Raw genomic sequence first — 20,950 nt, forward strand, 5'->3', positions numbered from 1 at the left:
GACAGTCACCCACTGAAGTAATAAAAAATAGTAAATGTGGTAAGAGATAACATCCCGGAAAGAATATTTAGGGAAATCTCACAGAACTCAAAACAGGAAGTAAGTAAAATCTTTTGGAGACAGGATTTGGGAAATGGAGAGTTCTTAATGCTTCTAGCCTGGTTCCCGTTCTGTATTCTGAATGTGGTGGTATATGTATTTGTGTAGCACTTTACGATACATAGAATGCTTCAGCCTGTATTCGATTCATCTTTACTGTTTTGAAAGGTAGGAATCACTGCTCCCATTTTTAGAAGGTGAAGAAACTGAGGCTTAGAGAAGTTAAATGGCCCAGAATTTTGGAGCTAAACAGTAGCAGATCTGGGACAGGGAATTTAGGACTTTTGACATCACATCCAGTGTTTTTTGTACTTCCAAAGAACTTCTTGTATGACCATGATCATGAATGGTTTACTCAAGGGAATATATCAGGAAATCATATACTTACACATCAACCTTCTATTTTTGGAAAATAAAGTAAAATCAGGATTTCTAGCTTCACTTGTTTTGGTCATTTCATCATTTCTATGAAATGAGCTGCATTTGGGGAAAGATATTTGCAATTCATGTTGTGTCTACTCTTCATAAAGCAAAATCTTCAAGCTTCTGGGGGACATACTTGATTTGTCCTGTATTTTCCTTCTGCAGAATGCAAACTTTGGTAATATATTTAACCACAGACTGGAAAAAAAGTGTGTGTGGTATTGAACTGGTCAACAAGAATGATAAACAGTATTAACTTCTGACTCTGTTCTAGTGCATTAAGTTGAATATAAAGTACTGTTTATTTCCATGGACAGATCTCTGCGGTTTTGGAGCTGCATTTAACAACATGGGTAGTGGCCCTAAGCACTAATGGCTAATTCTTCAAAATAGCATAGTATGGTGAAGAAAGCCCAAGCTATAGACTCAACATCTCTGAGTTAGCACTTTAACTCAGTTATTGGTAAATTACTTACATTGGGTAAGTTACTTATCTTCTTTTCACCTCAGATTTCGCATGTATATGATAGTACCAGTCATACTCACTTTGTTTGGCTGTTGTACTGTGTGTATGTAAAACACCTGTACAGATACCAGGTCCATGGTAGGCTCTGAAGAATCAACCAGTTCCAAAATTACCTCAGTTCCTTTATGGTTTAAACTTCACAAGTCTCATTTAGTACCTCTTTTAAAGGCTGACTTACCACACGCAATGTTGGAGGGTTAGGTATGAGGCTCTCTGCTTTATGCTTGTCTACTGGCTTAGAAGACCAAGATTGAAAGCCAAAGTTATGAACTGTCTGCTGCTACAAAGCCAGATTGTGTTGCTGCTCTCTCTTCGAGGCAAGTTTTAGTGTCAGTGGAATTTGGACCTGTCCTTTCTGGGTATATCTATGTCCATGTCCATGTCTGTGTCTATGTCTATGTCTATATATTTGGTTAATATCTTGAATTTAGTGTGAAGGGAGGGCCCAGTGGAGTAATTTCCTAAGGAATTCATACTATTTATAAGGCATCAGTGTGAATCATCTGCTCATGACAGATACTGTCTGTGAGGAAAATGACATTGTTTCTTATCAAAAAGCATACCATTCCTTAAATTCCATTTCACAACTGTGCACTGAGTACTTAATATTAGCCAGGTATGGTTGTAATAGTATAAGGCCACATTGCATGAACCATGACTAGAAATTGTCTTCATGACAATATTGGTTAGAATCTATGTCTGAAAGCTGTAATTCATCTTTATACCGTAAAAGGAAAAAAAAACAACTATAAAATTTTCCTCTCCAGCATCTTAAATGGGTACCTTACCACCCACATGCACGGGGGCCAGCAGCTCTTCATTTCAGGCAGTTGTTTCAGGTTGCCTCCTGTTATTCTCTGTCTCCCATCAAATGCTCTGAACGTTCCAGTCGTCTTTGAAATAGTATACTTAGATTGTTCCTCTCTTGTTTCACCCTCTGACTGACTGCTTTTTATATGTTCTTCTTGGCTTTCTGATTTGGTCTTCTTTTCAATGCTAAATTAAGGAGACTAAATTTAGGAGCACAAGACAAAAAAACAAAAGGGAAGGGTTTCATTCCAATTGTAAGTTTTTGCTGATTGCTGTGGATCTGAACCAAGGTCGTTGAAAAGTTTTTATAATTAAGTTTCAGACCACGTGACATATAAAATCAGAATGTGTTGTGGAGATTAGGAAAATCAAGCAGTCCTCTATTAATATCCAGGCTACTAACTTATTAGCTTGGCCTTGTGTGTATTGCTTAATTGCTCATTGGCTGAGTTTCTGTATATGTGAAATTCCTACATGCAGCTCCCAGGGTGTTCTTCCCAGTTGACAAGCACAGAGCCTTTAGAGGTACTACAGTCTCCTGTCAGTGGTGTTTTGGATATAGCTCCTTAGTATCATGAACCACAAAATAGAGCAAGCCTAAATGCTTTGTTAGCCACTGCTGTCAAAGTTGAGTTGTAATTAAGTCCAAAAAATATATCCTCAATAATGCAAAAGCAGGATCAAAAAAGTAACTCATTCTTGATTAAAATACTATGCCAGCCCAGGGGGAGATGGGTGATATGACTGACTGCTTGGAGGCTTTGGGCTTCAATGGTGGTGAATTGTTCAGATTTTTTCCTCTAGTTACGTGTTACAGTGATTTAGTACAAGGTTGATACAGAGCACTTTTCAGCAAGAAAAGAATGTCTTGGTTACAGACCTCTTGCCCCTAACTGTTGTTTTTAAAAACTTATGTGCAACATAATAATAATTTAAGAGACTTCATGGCAGAATATCTTACATACTTGCAGGATTTTAAAATCAATTTTACCATTCTGAATATTACTTAACAAAATTACATAGTGAGGCCCATTGTGGGGAGACCAGAAAATATTTCATACAAAATTGATTACCTACACTTTAAAATTTTCCAACATGCATACAAGATTATTAATTTTGATTAGTCACCTACCTTTAAAATTCTATATATAGTGAAAGTTGTTAGCTCTTTTATAATAAAAAATAGATAAAATATATAACTAGTGTGATTTTATTTAATTATATGTACCTTTAGAATTACTGCATATTTTTGCAGTATGTGAAGCCAGCTGAGTCTATACAAGAAAATTACATTTACTAATTGTCCCCTTTGATCACACAAGAAAGCATGCTCATCACTTAGACCTCTGTGGAAACAGAAAAAAGGATAGTAATATTTATACTGTTTCTTTAAAAATTTTTGAAAAGAAAGCAAAAACTTCTTATATGGGAACATTATTTTTGTATGATCATCTCAAGTTTTTGTTACATAATAAATATGGGTCTTATAAGAAACTTCTGCTTAATGAAGTCCTTTAATTCACAGGCATGTTCAGGTGATTGTATTGTAACTTCTAGGAAGAGGGCTTGAAATATTTTCTTTTCTTGGAGAGGATACAGGGCAGATGTGAAACTGGACAGATAGCAGTTCAAAAAGGGAATTAAGTGCTTTGGCAGCTTAACAGTGTCATCTGTCACACAAAATATTATGGAAAAACTGGAAAACTATTGCCATGTGGACTTAAATATTGACCTCTGCCACTTTTGAAAAAAATATTATTTGGTGTGAAAATAGTTCATTGTAGTTTTTATCCTATTAGTGGCTAATACTTCTTTGGAGAAATAACATAGTTTTTTAAAAAATGAAGTGGGCCCAATATAACAATAAGGAGTCACAAGACTCCTTATTATTAATAGGGAGGCAGGAGGGCCAGAGTCAGAGAGGCTGCACTGCTTCAAAGTATGTTTGAAGGTGGAGGGTTATGCAATGAACCAAGGAATGCAAATGGCCTACACAGAAACTAGAAAAGGCAAGGGAATTAATTCTCCCTTAGAACCTCCAGCAGGAACATAGCCCCCTGAGCTTGATTTTAGGGCTTTTGACCTCCTCTTACAAGAGAATAAATTCATGCTTCCTTCCTTTGGTCTTATGGGTTGAAAGACTTTCCCCTTCTTGTATGCCATGCCTCATACTCACTCTATGAAAAGCGTTGAGTATATTTTATGGAATGAATAAGGGCTCTTTGCATTAACATGTTTCCTCATTTGTATGTTCTAAAATTATAATTTCCATTATGGATGTTCTCAAACTTGAAGAGTTTGAGCACTTGGCTATAAAAGACCCAAGGTGGAATCGAGATTCTGGTTAAAACAATCGCTCATATAGGTTAAATGGTGCTCAAGACTAGTTGGCTTAATCATGAGCCCTGGAAAATTTTACTATAAAATGCTGGAGAGAGAAGTCTTAAATACAGAGAGGATACAGTGGATCTTATGTGACCCATTCTTACCATGAGTCTGAGACCTGGATAAGATTTAAGCCCCTGGCTCCTACCTTGAGTGGCTTCTCTGAGAAAGTGTAAAGGAGAGAGGATGGATTCCCTTTGGCTTTCAGGCTTCTTATGTGCCTCTAAAATATATCTCTTTGGGGCTGGGGTTTGCTGAATGCAATGAACATAGCTCTTTTCTCAAGGACCTGAAAGCTCAGAATGCAGGAGTTGGTTCTTTCTGCAACCTTAGGACCTTGCAAGTGGGTCCCTTTTTCTGGGTGTGCTCTGTGGCATCACATTCAACTGAGGAACTTACAGAAGAGGCTACAAGTGCGAGATCCTAGATCAGAAATGTATGCAGTTACTATTCTCTGTGTAGTGAGCAGTTCCATTGCTAAAAATTAAAAATTGCTTTTGGCCTTATGACTTTGTCTTTTTAAATATTAAAAATTATAGCTGAGTGTCACATGCAAAAATAGGCCTGCACAAAAGGCACTGAGAAGATCCCTGCACTTTTCAAGAGCAGTTGTAATTAAAATATCTGATGTAGGAAAATATTATGACATAAAAATACTAGAAGCTAGAAGAGTCTACCACAATCATAAGAAACTCATTCCAGATTTTAACAACCATATTAAAGAAGCCCTTACCTTATTAGAAAACTCTCCTGTTGTAGATCATTTCTTACTCTTTTGTCCTAAGGGAGATGCATAAAAATTGGACACCATTCTCCATGTGATATTTCATTATAAACCTAGAGGCATTCAAGTTTCCATTTTCAGCAATAAATAGGCTCAATATTTCTACATTCTTATTGGTCCTGTTTCCTCCTTACCTGGCATTCTATGAAGCTTTGCTGGTGAGTGTGGTAAACTCTGGAAGACCTCAGGTTAAAAGTTACTGAACATCCCTGGCCGGGCGTGGCTCAGGGGTTGAGCATCGATTTAGGATCCAGGCGATCGGAGTTCGATTCCCGGTCAGGGCACATGCCCGGGTTGCGGGCTCCATCCCCAGTGGGGGGCTTGCAGGAGGCAGCTGATCAATGACTCTCATCATTGATGTTTCTATCTCTCTCTCTCCCTCTCCTTTCCTCTTTCTGAAATCAATAAAGATATATTTAAAAAAAAAAAGTTACTGAGCAGAGTGCCTCAACTTTACTTACTTTCCATTCCAACTCCTTTTCCTAAAATTAAAAAAAGTATACATATATTTATATAACATATAATATATAAAAATACATTTATTTATATATCTCAAACTACTTTGGGGGGCAATACCACTATGTGGATGGCTCATAGTCCATTAAACCTCAAAACATCCACAAGGGAACTTATGTTCCCCAGTCAAAATCTGTTCCTCCCTGCATTCCTCACTCAGCGATCACGCCACCACTCACCCAGTTACCTGTACCAGGTATATGGAGTCATTTTTGACTTCTCTAACTTTAACAACCTTTCATTAAATTAATCAGCAAGTACTTTTGATTCTACCTCCTAAATATCTTTTAACTCAGCCCATTTCCCATCACCCCAACCACCACTAACCATCATCCCGCTCCAGAGATAGCCTCTCTCTCACGTGAATCTCTTGCTTCCAGTCCATTCTTTACACATAAGCCAAAGAGGTCTTTCTAAAATGAAGAATCAGTCATACTGCTTCCACCCACCTTCTTAAAACCCTCTAGTGACCCCGCTTTCTTTGTGATAAATTTACAATTCTTAACCTGGTCCCTAGGCCCCCTTCATCAGCCTGCAGCTGGTCTTTCCTGTCACATCTCTGACTCTTCCCTTGAAAGCCATCTTCATCTTCTTTTAATTCCTCAAATTTACAAGCTTTCTACTGCCAGTTTTGAATACTGTTTCCTCTTCCTGGGACATGGATCCTTTGGGTATTGGCTGAAACATCTCACTTTCTCGGGAGATTTTTTTCTGACCCACTAGATGCAGTCAGTCCCCAGCTGTGTGTTCCATCATGCCTTGTTTCCCCCATTACACTGATTTGTGGGCACTGCTTGGCCAGCAAAACGTATTTTTTGCTATGTTTTGTTTTTGCACTTTTATTCCCTCTGTAACATTAGAGTAATGTGTCTCTTCATCTAATTATTTCCCTAGTTTTCTTCATCTCCTACTATTAATTTATACCTCAATTTTGGGCTCAGCTTTCTTCATTTTATAAATTGGAAAATTAATCTACAGATTAATACACATTAGGAAAGTGTTTTATTGTATCAGCTCTTCTGATCTCCCCTTAGATGGATTATATCAAGTTTTGAGTGAATTTTTGAGAACTATCCTGTAAATCGTGTAATGGAGACATGGACAAACCGTATTTTAAGATGCATTATTTGTAAGACTTAATGAAATCAATCTTCTCAGCTTTTCAACAGTAAGATTACCACTTACCACATATATCAGCATAATTATTTTTTTCTCCTTAAGTTGCAAGTTTATCAGATGGGTGTAGAAAGTTGAAGAGATGATGGGAAGGGTTTATAACATTTTTGTGCCCTGTAGTCATGCTGAATCGTTCTGTTGTTTTTGTGTGGCTTTGGATATTTTGGCAAAGAATACCCCACAGTGTTGGTGGTTGGTCTACTCAGAATTGGGCATTGGTGGATGGAGCCCTTCTCTAGGGATGCAGATTATCACAAAGGTGAGAACAGACAGGCCATGCCTACTCCAGAGTGGATTTTCAAGTTCAGTCTAACATGGGCCACACCACTGGTATGCAACCACCAGAATTCATGTCACTCTTCCCATTTTAATACTTTCTATAAATGAATTTTATTGATCTCACTCATGATTAAGCTCTTTATCATTTAGGAAAATTGCTCTCATATGAGAATCAACTATGAGCATTTAAAAAAATACCAATGCCCATTATTAATTGATTCAATTTGGGATGTGGTGGTGCTCAGGGATTGGTATTTTGAAAACCTCAGCTAACTCTCACTTGCGGCCAAGGTAGGGAACTACTGATTTAGGTCATAGGATGTACGTCACCTCGCTTACTAAACTGGTTTATCAACCTTCTTGACTTTCTTTATATGTAGACTCACCATCTCAATCTCCCCATTTCAGTAAATGGCACTTCCATTCTATACAGTTTTTCAAATTAAAACCTGAGATTCATTCATCTTTCTCTAGTCCCCCACCCCCAACCAATCATCCATCAGGAAACACTGTAGACTGAACTTCCAATATATCTATCTAATTCTCCTTACCTTCATTGCCTTTCTCTTAACCCAGACCATCCTCTTGCCTTACCTGGACCACTGAAATTTCCTAACTGGATTCCCCTATTCCAATCCTGTGTCATTTCCACAAAGTTCTTAATTTTTTTAAAAAAAGTCTTTAAATTTTTATTAAAATATATTTCAAACATTTAGATAAGAATAGGCCATCAATGTTTATAAAATTTCAACATTGTACTATATTTGCTTCATAGTTGTTTTTGTTTAAAGAAGGAAAATTTGTGGTTAAAGTTCAAGCCTCCTCCCTCTCCCTGATGCCATTTCCTCTCTTCCTCCCCAGAGGTAATCACTTATATACATTTAGAGTTTATTATTCCCATGTATGCTTTATAATTTTGCTTCATATTTGAATCCATGCATAATATTTAGTGTTGTTTTTAAATATTGGTAGTATTATAGAGGGGCTATCAGATTGTAGCTTGTTTGTTCCATTTAACATGTTTTTGATACTTGTTTACACTAATACAAGTAGCTTTAATTTATTCATTTAAATTGCATCGTATGCTATCTAAACAAGAGATCATAATTTGTTTATTTTTCTGTTGACCAATATGCAAATGGTTTTCAATTTTTTTTCATAATTGATGTCATAGTAAACATTGCTGTATCTGTCTTCTGTACATGTGCAAAGTGTCTCTAAATATACGCTAAGGAGTGAAATGTGGGGCCTTAGGGCCTTTTCAACTTTTCTATATTTTGTAATTGCAGTACAATCTTAAACAAACCTATTACAAAAAAAAAAATGTCATGGAGCACCTACCAATATGCCTTTATAAAGACATAAACAAGAGAAACAAACTTTCTGCTGTCTTAAATCATAGATATTAGTTGGGAGAGAACAAGTCAACTAATAAGATGATTTCAGATAATGCTGAGTGCTGGCTAATGAGTCATGCAGCCCTTCTGCTTTAAGGTCTTAAGTGACTTTTCTTTGCATTTAGGATTAATATAACTCCTTTCCAGGCCTGTAAGATTTGGCACCCCTCCCATTCTTCCTTTGCCTCCCTCTGCTCTCACCACATTGACCTTTGGGCTTTTCCAACTTGATTATTCCTGCTTCAGGCCCTTCACATGTATTGTTCCAACTTCCTGGAAAGTTCTTACCACCATTTTTGGGCTCATTCTTACTCATGATTCAAGTCACAGTTTACCTGTCCTGTTTTCTGAGACACCTTCCTTGACCTCCATAAAAATAGGTCCCTCAGATTAAGTCTCTCTCGGCACCTTGATCTTTTCCTCAGTATCACCACAATATATGATTATACATTTATGTGCTGTCTGCCTCACCTACTAGATGCAAATTCCACGAGGGCAGGTTATGATTATAGCAATAGCTTTAACTGTGTTTCACGTACTCACAACTGTAAACCTACCTTTGCCCGCCTCTGTACATTTCTCTCTCCTCCCTACAATGCACATGCAGCTCATACTCTCTGTCTTATTTTTAGGATCGAAGATTCAATGACGAAATCGACAAGCTAACTGGATACAAGACGAAGTCACTATTGTGCATGCCTATCCGAAGCAGTGACGGTGAGATTATCGGGGTGGCCCAAGCGATAAATAAGATTCCTGAAGGTGCTCCATTTACTGAAGATGATGAAAAAGTAAGATTTCATGCCTTTTGTGACTTACACTCTCCTTCTTGATCACTGATTGCTATTCTCTCTGAAAGGACAGGAATTATGTGAATAGCTGTTGGATTAGCCCATTCATGAATCAAAGAGCTTTTCCTCATGTCATACAATATGTAATGGGAGCTTTTGATATTTTACAGAATAATTGAAAATAATTACTTCGTTTTTTTCTTAGCTTGCTTCTCATTACAAGCTTCAGCAGTATTCTTATTATTCCCAGGTCTTTATCTTTCTTCTGAGTGAGCCTTTTAATCGAGGGCCATACCACCAGCACACGTGGTCCAAGGGAGAACGGAGATTGAAGGGTTACTGTGTCTCAGAGACTCAGCATTTCTCTTGTATTTTTATAGCTACTACGGAGTATCATTTCCTCAGTTCTTACATCAAAATCTCAATAAAATGAATGTTATTTAATTGTTATTTCAAATTGCTAATAAAAAGAACATTATTTTCATCCCTGAAGAGCAGTTGACTTTGGTAGGAGTGACGTGACGTACTTTGCTTGGAAATTTGAAGTTCTTTCACCAGTAGTTTATTCACCATTTCATATTAAAAGAGAGACTTTTCACAGAGTTGAAGTTCTGTCTTTGAAGCTCTTATCTTCATATTAAATAGAATCTGGTGGGATATTTATAAAATTTGTGTAAAAGCAAATCTCAAGTTAGTTTGTTTAAGTCTGATGACTGCCATAATCCTATTTGATTAAAAAAGACACTTTATAATTTAACCTTCTAGATGTGAGGTTGCTATTTGCCAGTGCTAATTACTAATGCATTAAATTAATGCAAATATTCTGGTACAAAAGGCCAACATAATACATGATTATAAGGAAACAAGATTTTTAAGTGAAGAGGTCATTTCTATAGTTGAATTTGAACAGCCCAAATCTCGGGAAAGGTTTATAAACCTTTAGAGCATGATAAGACCTTAGACAATTTCTTATCAATTCACTAAACGATGACAATGTACAAGGCACATGTGTTGGTGTCATAGAAGAGATATTATAATAATAATATCTCATAGGGCTGTGGAGGATTAAGTGAATACAGGGGAAAGACTTGGAGCAGCACCTTGCACATAGTAAGTCCTCATAAAAGATTAGCTTTTACGGACAGCCCATTAATACATGTGAGATACAGTCAGGTCTCAGTTAAAAAAAATTGCCTCTGCATAATTTAAATCTATAGATTTTTATTAAGCATAATCTATATGCCAGTTGCACTGTTAGAGTTTCAACCATGAGAGATATACTTCTTTATAAATTCACAGTTTTCTTGTGTGGTTGTTAATGCATACACTGTTTTACTTGATTGTACAAGGTTATGCTTCCACTAATTTAAATTATATTCTACTTTTTAATGTGAAGTGATTTCTTACATATTCATCTACATATGAATGTAGTCTACATTGCCATTTGTAGGATTATGAAGTTTTCTTCTTTTTCTACATCACTTACTTTGCTTAGTCACTGCCCTATTACTGGAAATTTGGGTTGTTTCCAGTTTTTCACTAATACAAGTAACCCCTCAATGAACATCTGGAACAAATTACCTTTATCTTTGTGTTATTTCCCTAGGGTATGTATATTCCAAAGACTGGAATTGCTGAATCAAAGGGCAAGAAAAGTTTTATACCTCTCATTCAAGTTATCAAATAGTTTTCAGAATTATTGAACCCATTTCCAACGGTAGCAGCACACTTGTACCTCTTCCTGCAGAGTGATGCCATCTTTCTTCAAGTCGCATTTTAAAGCTCGAATTACTTTTCCTTAGTGGGCCAGGTAGGCTGCAGACAACCTTCTCCCACATTCACCGGCATAAATTCCTGCAATAGTAGTTTCAATATTACCTACAAGTAAGGAAACAAGGAAGGGAAATGGAGCCCTGGTGTTTAGTGTTAAGTAAGGGGCTGCATATCAGATTGCCTTTGAGGCAGGCTCAGGTCTTCATCCTGCTGTTTTTTAGCTGAGTGACCTTGAGCAAGTTGCTTAATCCCTCTTTTTTTTTTTTTTAAATTCTCACCTGAGGGTATGTTTATTTATTTTAGAGGGAGGGGTGGAGAGAGAGAAACATGGATTGGTTGCCTCCCGTATGTGCCAGGACTGGGGATCCAACCTGGAGCCTAGGCATGAGCCCTGACCGGGAATTGAACCTTTTGGTGTACAGGACAATCTTCAACCACTGAGCCACCTGGCCAGTGCGCTCAATCCCTCTTTACCTCAGATCTTCCATAGTAGGGTTGTTGTGAGGAGTAAAATACATAATAGATGTAAAGTGCTTAAGGAAGCACTAATTATCATTAAGTAAGCTTCATGAAATCTCACCATCTATTTCGAGGTCAAACTTCCCTTTTAATGACATTAATTTCGTTATGCTCTTTAACGTTCTTGCATAATTAGCAAGAATTTAATCAGCAGTAGTTAGAGTGTTGTGTAAAATATAGTCTACCATATGCACATGTTAATAATTTAAGTTATATACCAACAAATTAGAGTTTGGTAATTCATGCTGGAAGTGCTCACAAAGGCTGATTATACAGAAGAGATGGTTGTAATTTTCTGTTTCACTTCATGGGTTTGCCGCCAGTGTTCCTGTTTTTCAGTGATATGTACAAGCTAGCTGATTTAGGTGGTATGACATCCAATTACTTTATCACTTCGTTATTCCTGGTGAGTAAAGGGAGATATTCTTTTGCAGAATAAAATGATGAGACCTGGATGGGAGCAGACTTCTGTTATTTATCAAGATGTATGGGCACCCCTAGATGAAACCTGGTATCTGGGAATGAGCACAGGCTCTTATCCGCCTTTACCAGGTTGCCTGTACCTGGGCCCCAAGGAGCCATTTCTTACTGCGGTTGCATGAAGAATATACGTATTGCAGATACTTTCCAAGAGCTGACATATAAGCAGTTGTGGCTTGAAGTTGGTTTTGGGTTAATCTCTATAGGGTTTCTTTAGCTTGTGATCACCTCTCTCCAGCTCGTTATTTGGAGTGTTCAGCTATCTTGCTGCTGTCCTTTGTGCCAACATGTTCAGACACCCTGCAGAGCTGGGATGCAGTCAGCTGAGCTTGGCTGCCTCAGGACTGGCCATATTCCAGGAACTTGTTATGGGTGATGCTGCCCTGCCAACTGGTGTTGAGGATGGTGCATGGATGATGCTAATGTGTGTCACAGAAGCTGGAGTTCTGTTATTTGCAATAGGCCTGAGTCTCAGCCAGATAATGGGGAATATTTTATAAGCTCTTGGCCTTACATTTTTAAACTGCTCCTAACTGTGCAAAAGCTAATGTTTAGGATGCTGTGAGATGTGAAGGCTACACAAGGTATTAAAGTTCACTCTGGTGAGGAGGACGGGTGGTGAATGCATCATGCTGATAAGAGTTACAAATCGGTGGTCCCAGAAGACTGAATGCAGCTCACAGATGTGTGACTTGCATGGAATTTGACTGGCATAGGATTGATTTTTTTTAAAGCCCTTAGACATGGCTACAAGCTCTAGTTCTGTCATAATAAATGATACCTAAATAACTAGTCAGCTTAATAAAAACATAATGGGAGCAAAGATGGACAGGTTTCTTCTGTCATCTTATGAAGAGTTAGTTTCTATACAAAGGTACTTTTCAAAAAGTTGTTTTAAAAAACTAGTTATACACATGGCTAGTGGGATTACAACAACTTTGTCAGACATGTTTATATGTTTTTCGATTAATACTCCAGTATCTTTTGGATATTCAAATGTAAATGAGCAGTGAATTAATTGTAAGAAGTGGCCTTTCGTGTTCTTATGTCATTTTTCCTCTTTTCTGCCTATATTTCAATTAACTTAGATTTTCAAACCTGTTGCAATAAAATTATAATTAATAATCAGTGTTTAGCAAAAAGGTTTTAAAAGCCTTGCTTATGATTACAAGTTACATGTGATCAATAAGATTTCAGTCCTGGAAAAATTTGGATTGAATCTCGTCACTTGTTAATTGCAAAACTTTGTCTACTTTTAAATCGTCTAGTCACTGCACTCGTTGCTTTTTAACAGCTATTACCCACGTCCCATGTAATCACTGTGAAACTGCAAGAGCTTTAGAGACCCATGTGTTTATGTTCTGTGTGTTCACTGGCCTATCTCTGACCAAGAGATTCAGAAACAAGCAAGATTTATGAGAAGACCATTCCCAACAATGTACCTGTCGGAGCTCAGGTTAAGCTTCGGAGAGTTTTCTGTTGGAGAAGTGTTGTTGTAGACTTCTTGTCCTGTACTCTGTCTCTTCCTGAGGCAGAGCCTAACTTCAGGGTAAGAAGGCAAGTCTGCTTGCCAGGGCCTAGCTTAGGGGTTAACACACAACAAGAACTGGTCACCCTGCTCCTGGTTTGGTCTGTGCTGCCCACTGCCATAATTTACTTATAGTCTTATGTAATTGCACAGAACCCTCCTCTTCTTCTTCTTTTGAGGCTTAAATCAAATTCTGTCCTCTCGGATTGAAGTATAGGCACTATTCCGAAAGTGACTACCGTTTGCCCTTAATAGGTCTTAATATTTTATAGTTTAACATTTTTTTCCTATGTCCCCAGTGATTGCAGTTGGATTTTGACTAACCGGTCATTGAGAAAATAAATAATGACCAAATATTCAGGAAGTAAAAAAAAAAATCATTAATACAACAATTGACAAAATGAAGGGCAGTAGCGACAGTGTATTTTGTATTTCAGATGCAAATAATATGTGCTATGGCTGCCGATTTACAGGCCTCTTGCAAAATTCTGATGTCTTCAGATGGTTGATACGCTGGATTTATAATTTCCTGCTTCCTTAGCTGTTCTTTTTATGTTTCTAAGAGTTACCAAGGAAATGGTAAGTGCTTAGATATAGCATCCTTCTTTCCATTTCTTTTCATATACTTTGCAGAACATTGTCAGATAGTTTGCATTTAGCAGGAACATGAAATAGCAGGACCGTGAACTAAATGAACTTAATTGGCTACAAGACTTAACTGTTACAAGGCAGAATGGGGAGGATTTTGAGTGATCATTGATCCAAACATAATTTTTAAGGGCTGAGCAGTGTTCCATTATGTGGAAGAACCATTCATTCACTCACTGGTTACTGAGTTTCTACTCAGTAGGCACTACTATGTTTGAGGCACTGTGCCAAGTACTGCGGTTAAACTGATGACTATGACAGACAAAAACTCTTGTCCTCTCAGAGTTTACATTCTTGTGGTGAAGACTGACAGTAAGCAACATAAATATACAAATAAATAACATAACTTCAAGTAGTGATTAATAGTATAATTTTTAAAATTTAGATAATCGGACAGTTGTTTTCTATAGCTTTCATTCATGTGATTGTGCTTAATTAAGTCTAGATAATATCAAAAGGGCTCGCAGTAGAATGAGATCTTTCACTAGGGAGCAAGATTTGATCCAAAGCTCTGTCTCAAATAACTATGATAAACTGAGAACTCTTCAACTGAATCTCTTTCTTCCTCTAAACTCCAGGTGTTCACATAAAGTGTGTTTCCCTCTAGACTGCCTTAAGCACTAAAGCTGAAGTACGAAAAAGTGTTGTCTTTTTATTATGTTCACCTCAAATATCTTTGTGCTACATCACCTCAGGAGTATTGAGCTGTAATCACAATACCAGTTCGCCGGGGAAGTTAAGGCCTCCAGGCTGGGCATGTTGGATGGTGGACAGACGGGACTCTGGGGTGTCTGCGAGGAAGGGTGAGGGGCTGAGGGGAGCTTTCTGAAGTTCAGGGACCAGTACATCCACAGCTTTTAATTGTTGGCAGGACATGAAATAAACTTTTAGTCAAGCCACTTCTAAAACTGTAAAAATGACCAAAAAACTGTCTTATAAACTCTTTCTCTTATTTATACTGGGCTTGAACAAGGAAGAATGATATGCAATCCCAGCTTTGAAATAAATAAGCAGTTGTTGGCAGAAAGAATTATTATTGAAGAACTAGAACAGGGTTTTGTGGATTCTTGCTGACTGGAGATTTCAAATTAAGACTGAGAACTGTCTTCTTTGAACAACTAGTGTAGTGTTGCTTCTTTTTACCTTAGAATGCTGAAATACTTGTATTGGAATTTTGAAAACGTAAATTATTTTTTACTGAAAATGAAATTTATTAGAATTCCAAATATATTTGGCTATCTTTGAGTTGGGCATTTCTGTCTTTCTTGGTTTATTTTCCTTTCCTTTTATGATAAGATTATTTCCTAATTATAAAAGTAACACAAGTTTATTATAGAAAATTTGCAAAGTACAAAAAAAAAAATGGAAAAACTAAAATCACCCACAACCCTAACCTTCAGAGATAATACAGCTAGTATTTTTGGTGTATTTCCTTATATTTACTTATTTTTACCTATAAAAAAAGATATATTTCCAAATTTGCATCATGTAGTACATACACATGATATTTCATCATGCTACAAACAATTTTTCAAGGATGCAATTTATATGTTTACATTATATTTTACCATGTAATTATGTAATAGTTTATTTAATTATTTTATTCTTCAGGTTTTAGGCTGTTTCCAAAATCATGTTATAATAAAATTACAATTACTGAACTTCTTTAGAACTAAATCTTGGACCACATCTTATGATAGCTATATTAAGTTGCTATTTTGTAGGTCAGAAATATTGGTAATTTCCTATGGTTCAAACTGATGCTTAGGATTACTAGGTCAAAGAGTTTGAAAGGTAATTTTTTATAACAGCATTATTAACATATAATTTACATATCATACAGTTTGCCCATTTAAAGCATACAATTTAATGTTCTTCAGTATATTTGTAGAGATGTATAACATCACCACACTCAATTTTAGAACATTTAATCACCTGAAAACAATCCCCATACCTATTAGCAGTAACTCTCTGCCCCCAGCTCTCTCAGTGTACCAGTCTATTTCCTATCTCTATGGATTTGTCTATGGACAGTTCATATAAATGGGATCATACAATATGTGGTCCTTTATGACTGTTTTTTTTTCATTTAGCATAACTTTTTCAAGATTCATCCACATTGTAGCATGTATCTATTACCTTATTTTCTTTTTGTGGCCAAATATTTCAAGATATGGATAATACCACACCCAATCATCAGTTAATAAACATTTGGATTGTTTCCACTTCTTGACTATTTATGAATTAGGGTGCTGTGTACATTCACATACAATTTTTTGTGTGAACATATTTATTTATTTGGATATTTTCCAAGGAGTAGAAATGCTGAGTCGTATGGTAACTCTGCTGTTTAACCTTTTGAGGAACTAAAATGGCTGCCCTATTTTACATTTCTACTAGCAATGCATGAGTGTTCCAATTTCTCCACATCTTTGCTAATACTTATTACCTATCTTTTTTATTATTGTCATCCTAGTAAGTATGAAGTGATTTTTCATTATGGTTCATCAAAACCACAATGCCTTATCCTGATGGCTTATGATGTTGAGCATTTTTTCATGTGTTTATTGGTGGAATTTAAAAAATATATATGTTTTTATTGATTTTAGAGAGAGAGAAAGGGAGGAGAGAGAGAGAAACATCAATGAGAGAGAAACATCCATCAGCTGCCTCTTGCACTCCCCCTGCCAGGGATTGAGCCCTCAGCCCAGGCATGTGCCCTGACAGGGACTTGAACCTGCAGCCTCTTGGTGCATGCGATGATGCCCAACCAACTGAGCCACACTGGCCAGGGCTGGGGGAACATTTGTTCTTCAGGCTTTTTATAAATTCCACCCATTTTCTCTCCAGAAAACTGTATCACTATAATGCCAATAGTAGTATATCAACTCAGTGAACCCTTACCAGCTTGAATATTATTATCTTTAAAAATTGTGTTTCTTACATTTCTGATTTCACTTTATTTCCACTTTTTAAAGTTATTCTGTGTGTGCATGCATTTCACAGGAATTAATTAACCATTGGTCTAAGTTAATATATTTTTTTAACTAGAAAGAATGTGTAGCGTGATGCAAACTGATCTAATCCAATTTGGTCACACACAGCTACTAGGCTGTTCATAATAGCTCTTAGGTGCATCATAATAGCTTCCAAAAAGTTTGACGAAGTTTAAAGTAATTGGGAGTTGACTACTTTCCTATCACTTTCCTGTTTGGTTTTAATGAAAGCAGATCTCAGACCAAATTCTGCTGCATATGAAGATATTTATTTAAACAAAAATTTATTGGGAAGTGTATCAAATATTTCAGGTACTCTGTTCAGTAAGCTTCTTGCAGTCTGAGCTCCCTTTGTTTTAGATGATCTAAACACCCCTGGCAATATTTCAGAAGCAGAATCTCCTTGCTCTTGTGGTGGGCATCAGGCAGCCATAATTTTTTAACCCCATGGCAGGATTGAACAGCCTCAGGGTCCATCCCTAAGGGTATAAATTTGGAACTTGCTAGATTTTTATACCTCACCAATACAAGGTTTGGGGGAGTGCCTCTAGAATATTATTGCTGATACACATATCTTGACTACTACTAATTTCAGTAATTACATTCCCTTTCTAATATCTGTTGTGCTGGTTAATTTCACAAGCTACTAATTTCACCAGTGACAGTCCATTTTTAACATTGGCAAAGCCCCACGCTATTGATGGCAGGTAAAGGTCTCTGTAGCATTTGTGACAGTCACATTTGGAGTAGGGCTTTATAATTACCCCTGAAGGGTAATTTCTTGATAGGGCAACTGTCTGCTCCTCGGTGGCATATTAAATCTATCTCCTTCCACATACACACAACATTTCACATAATCTTTGCTAATGAATTTAAAGCAAATTATGGACATCAAAAGAGAGAGTATGCAGTATCTCTTGATGTTTGGTTTTCTTCTTAAAAGAGAAAATAACAGAAACCAAGACTGTGTCCAAATCACTTGGCTAATATGTAGCAGAGCTTTTATTGTCTCCATTTCTCCATCTCTTCATGGCATGTAGCATACTCGGGGGATGTTCAGTCCTTTCCTCTTGTATCATCTTCAATTCCAGGATTCATGAATACATAGATTGGGCTGTAACTGATGCACATGTATAGATGATTAAATACAATTTGAGATTCTACATATTTAAAAATTTGGGGGGAGATTGTGTGACTGAGTGAAACATTATTTCTAAATTACATTGCCTGCTGGCATTTCAACATTTCATAAGTATCTGTAACCAAGTTTGAGCTTTATGTATATAAGAAAAATAGAAAAACTAACCGGCTCTTTCATTTTAGTTAAGTTTATTAAAAAATAATGATGATTTTGTATACATACAACTATGAAGTTGGACAATTTTAACATTTTTCTTTTATTCCATTTTTGTGTTTTCACTGCCAAATAACAAAACATTGTACATTTATGGCTTTTAATATATTTATTTCCCTCCTGAGGATAGAAAGGTGAGAATCAGTCTACCTGTAATTTTATTTTCCTTTAAAAAGTTGTGCTTCAAGTCAGAATTTGCAAATAGTGTTCAGTTTCACTGAGCAGAGAAGTGGGGTATCCCAGTGTAAATCGCCCGGCAGCCCACTTAGAGGGTTTTAGTCTCTGTTTAGCAAAGTTATGACGTGTGCTGTGAAAATGAAGCCACATTATATTCCTTGTTGGAGAATTTCACATAGAACGTAAAATGACTTTGTAACCTACTCCGTAACTCTTGTTTTTAACAGTGTATCGATTTTTAATATATACTTGGATATTTATTCTTTCCTTTTCCTCTTTCCTGTATTGGATACAGAAATGAAACCATTTCTTTTGTCATTTTCCATTATTTCCTTTCATGTCCCCCCCACGCGCCCCAGATAATGTCCTGGCCAGCTAGGCTTGTAGGCTGTTTTCCCTGGCAGGTTATGATTTCATTGCCTGTCAGCAACATGAAGGAGCCTTGTGCCCACCCCTTCGTGCTCTGTGCCCTCCATTTAGAAATGAGAAAAGCCTCAAAGGTAGGCACTGCCATGTTACCAAAGCGAGCCCACGGCCCCCGGAGGCTCCGAGCCAGAGCAAGCGTGTGCAGAGGAGGAAAGAATGAACAGTTTTGAAAAATGAGGTTATGTAAGTTAGAGCTGCCCAGAGATGCTCTGAAGGCCTATTAGACACAGTTCTTGAAAAGGGGTTTAAATGAAACTGAAATGCAATAATAAAACTCTCTCACCAGAGAGAATTTCAAATGATGCCTCCCTGGAATTAACTGACACCATCAGAGGGCCAGAATGTGCTTTGTCTGTTTGAGGAGCATGTTCATTGTTTTGGAAGAACCGCTGTCTATAACAAGTGACTGGCAAATCAATACCTTTTCTTTAAAGGTGCCACGCAGTATTTGATAGCAGTGAACAGTTATGTCCACTGTAGCATTGGGGATGTCGTAGTCAATCTTCAGTGCTTGATTATTTAGTGTACTTGGTTCCAAAAACCTATACATATCTGTTTTCTTTTTGTCACTTAAAAATGTTTCGAATTGACAATAGTGTGGTGAAGGCCTGGGGGAGGGGGAAGGAGTGGAGAGGAAGGGGTCAATGGGGGGAAAAAGGGTACATCTGTAATACTTTCAACAATAAAGATAAATTTTAAAAATTAGCTATACATAAATAAATGAGTATCAGAAAGCCCTTTAAAAATAATGTTTCTGATGAATTTTTCAGATCTTTTAATACTGATGTCAATTTTGTTTGTCCTGATTTCTCAATGGTTCTTATGGTTTAATTAACTATTTGTTATGGGTCTTTTGTCTAACTTTCTGTTTTAAAATCCAAGATGAGGCTTCGAAATAAACCGCGGATTATATTCCCCTGTCATGAAGACAGAGAATTACAATCCTTGGGTGAACCTTGAGTGGCCATTGCTCCTTTTCAGTGTTTGACTTTATTTTTAAATCTCGTTGTAGCTGTTGACATGATACTGTCAGATTAGGACCTGATGGGAGTTTTGCTCTTCCTATTCTTTAAGCCCTGAGACAGAGTGATGGGAATTATTGTCTTTTTGAGACTGAAAGTAAATTCATTTTGCTCTAGATCCAGAAGGTCCATTGTGTTAAGATTTGAAACTGATGTTGTGGCTGGTTGCCAAGGGTGTTTTCATTGCTTTATGCTTTAAAGAACACATCCAGTTAAAAACAACAAAAGTGTACAAATTACGGCAAACTTCTGGCCTGCAGCATAGGTTTCTTAGGTAAAAGAAAACTGGAAACCAGATTGCTTCTTCCTCTCTTGTCTTGAAATTGTTGCCAGTAGGAAGATTGTGCACAGATCATTGGGTTAAGCAAGGGTTATTGTTCCCCCTGCCATGCACAGAGTAATAAGTCTTTCTTCTTGAAATTATTTCTTCACTAAGACCAGTATATAAAACACAGTTCTCTTTGTCCTGGAAGTACAAGGTCATAGCTATTCACCTGGAAGATGATCCTTCATAATTATTCCCAGAAAAATACTTTGGAAAAATACTCTCTACCTTTCATGGTTCAATGATATAAAATGTTTGTACTGTACTTGTTATAGAAACTAAGGGCAGGGAGCTCATCCAAACTGATAGACCTGTGGGCCTGGTGCTATAATTAGAAAGACAGTCAACTGGAAGATGGTAGAATACTTGCCAGTTATACAGTTTGTTACATTCACTGTCTTTGAAGCTATTGGAAGCATTAATTATTATAATAACATCAAAATTTACACTGGTGGAGCCAAGAATCTTCACACATGTATTAACGTATATGATTCTCTCAATATTCTTGTGAGATAG

General features: G+C 36.9%; 1 protein-coding gene across 1 annotated transcript in view; it reads left to right on the forward strand.

Annotated features, from left to right (window-relative positions):
• The window catches only part of PDE11A (phosphodiesterase 11A), a gene marked incomplete at its 5' end in the record, with an annotated part of 257,674 nt that overhangs the window by 24,316 nt on the left and 212,408 nt on the right, over positions 1 to 20,950 (forward strand). The window contains one exon of the mRNA XM_081141813.1: positions 9,028 to 9,186. Coding sequence (XP_080997939.1) covers positions 9,028 to 9,186 — 159 coding nt within the window. The remainder of the gene's footprint in view (positions 1 to 9,027; positions 9,187 to 20,950) is intronic.

The sequence above is a fragment of the Miniopterus schreibersii genome (genome assembly GCF_964146895.1).
Source record: "Miniopterus schreibersii genome assembly, chromosome: 7".
NCBI lineage: Eukaryota > Metazoa > Chordata > Mammalia > Chiroptera > Miniopteridae > Miniopterus > Miniopterus schreibersii.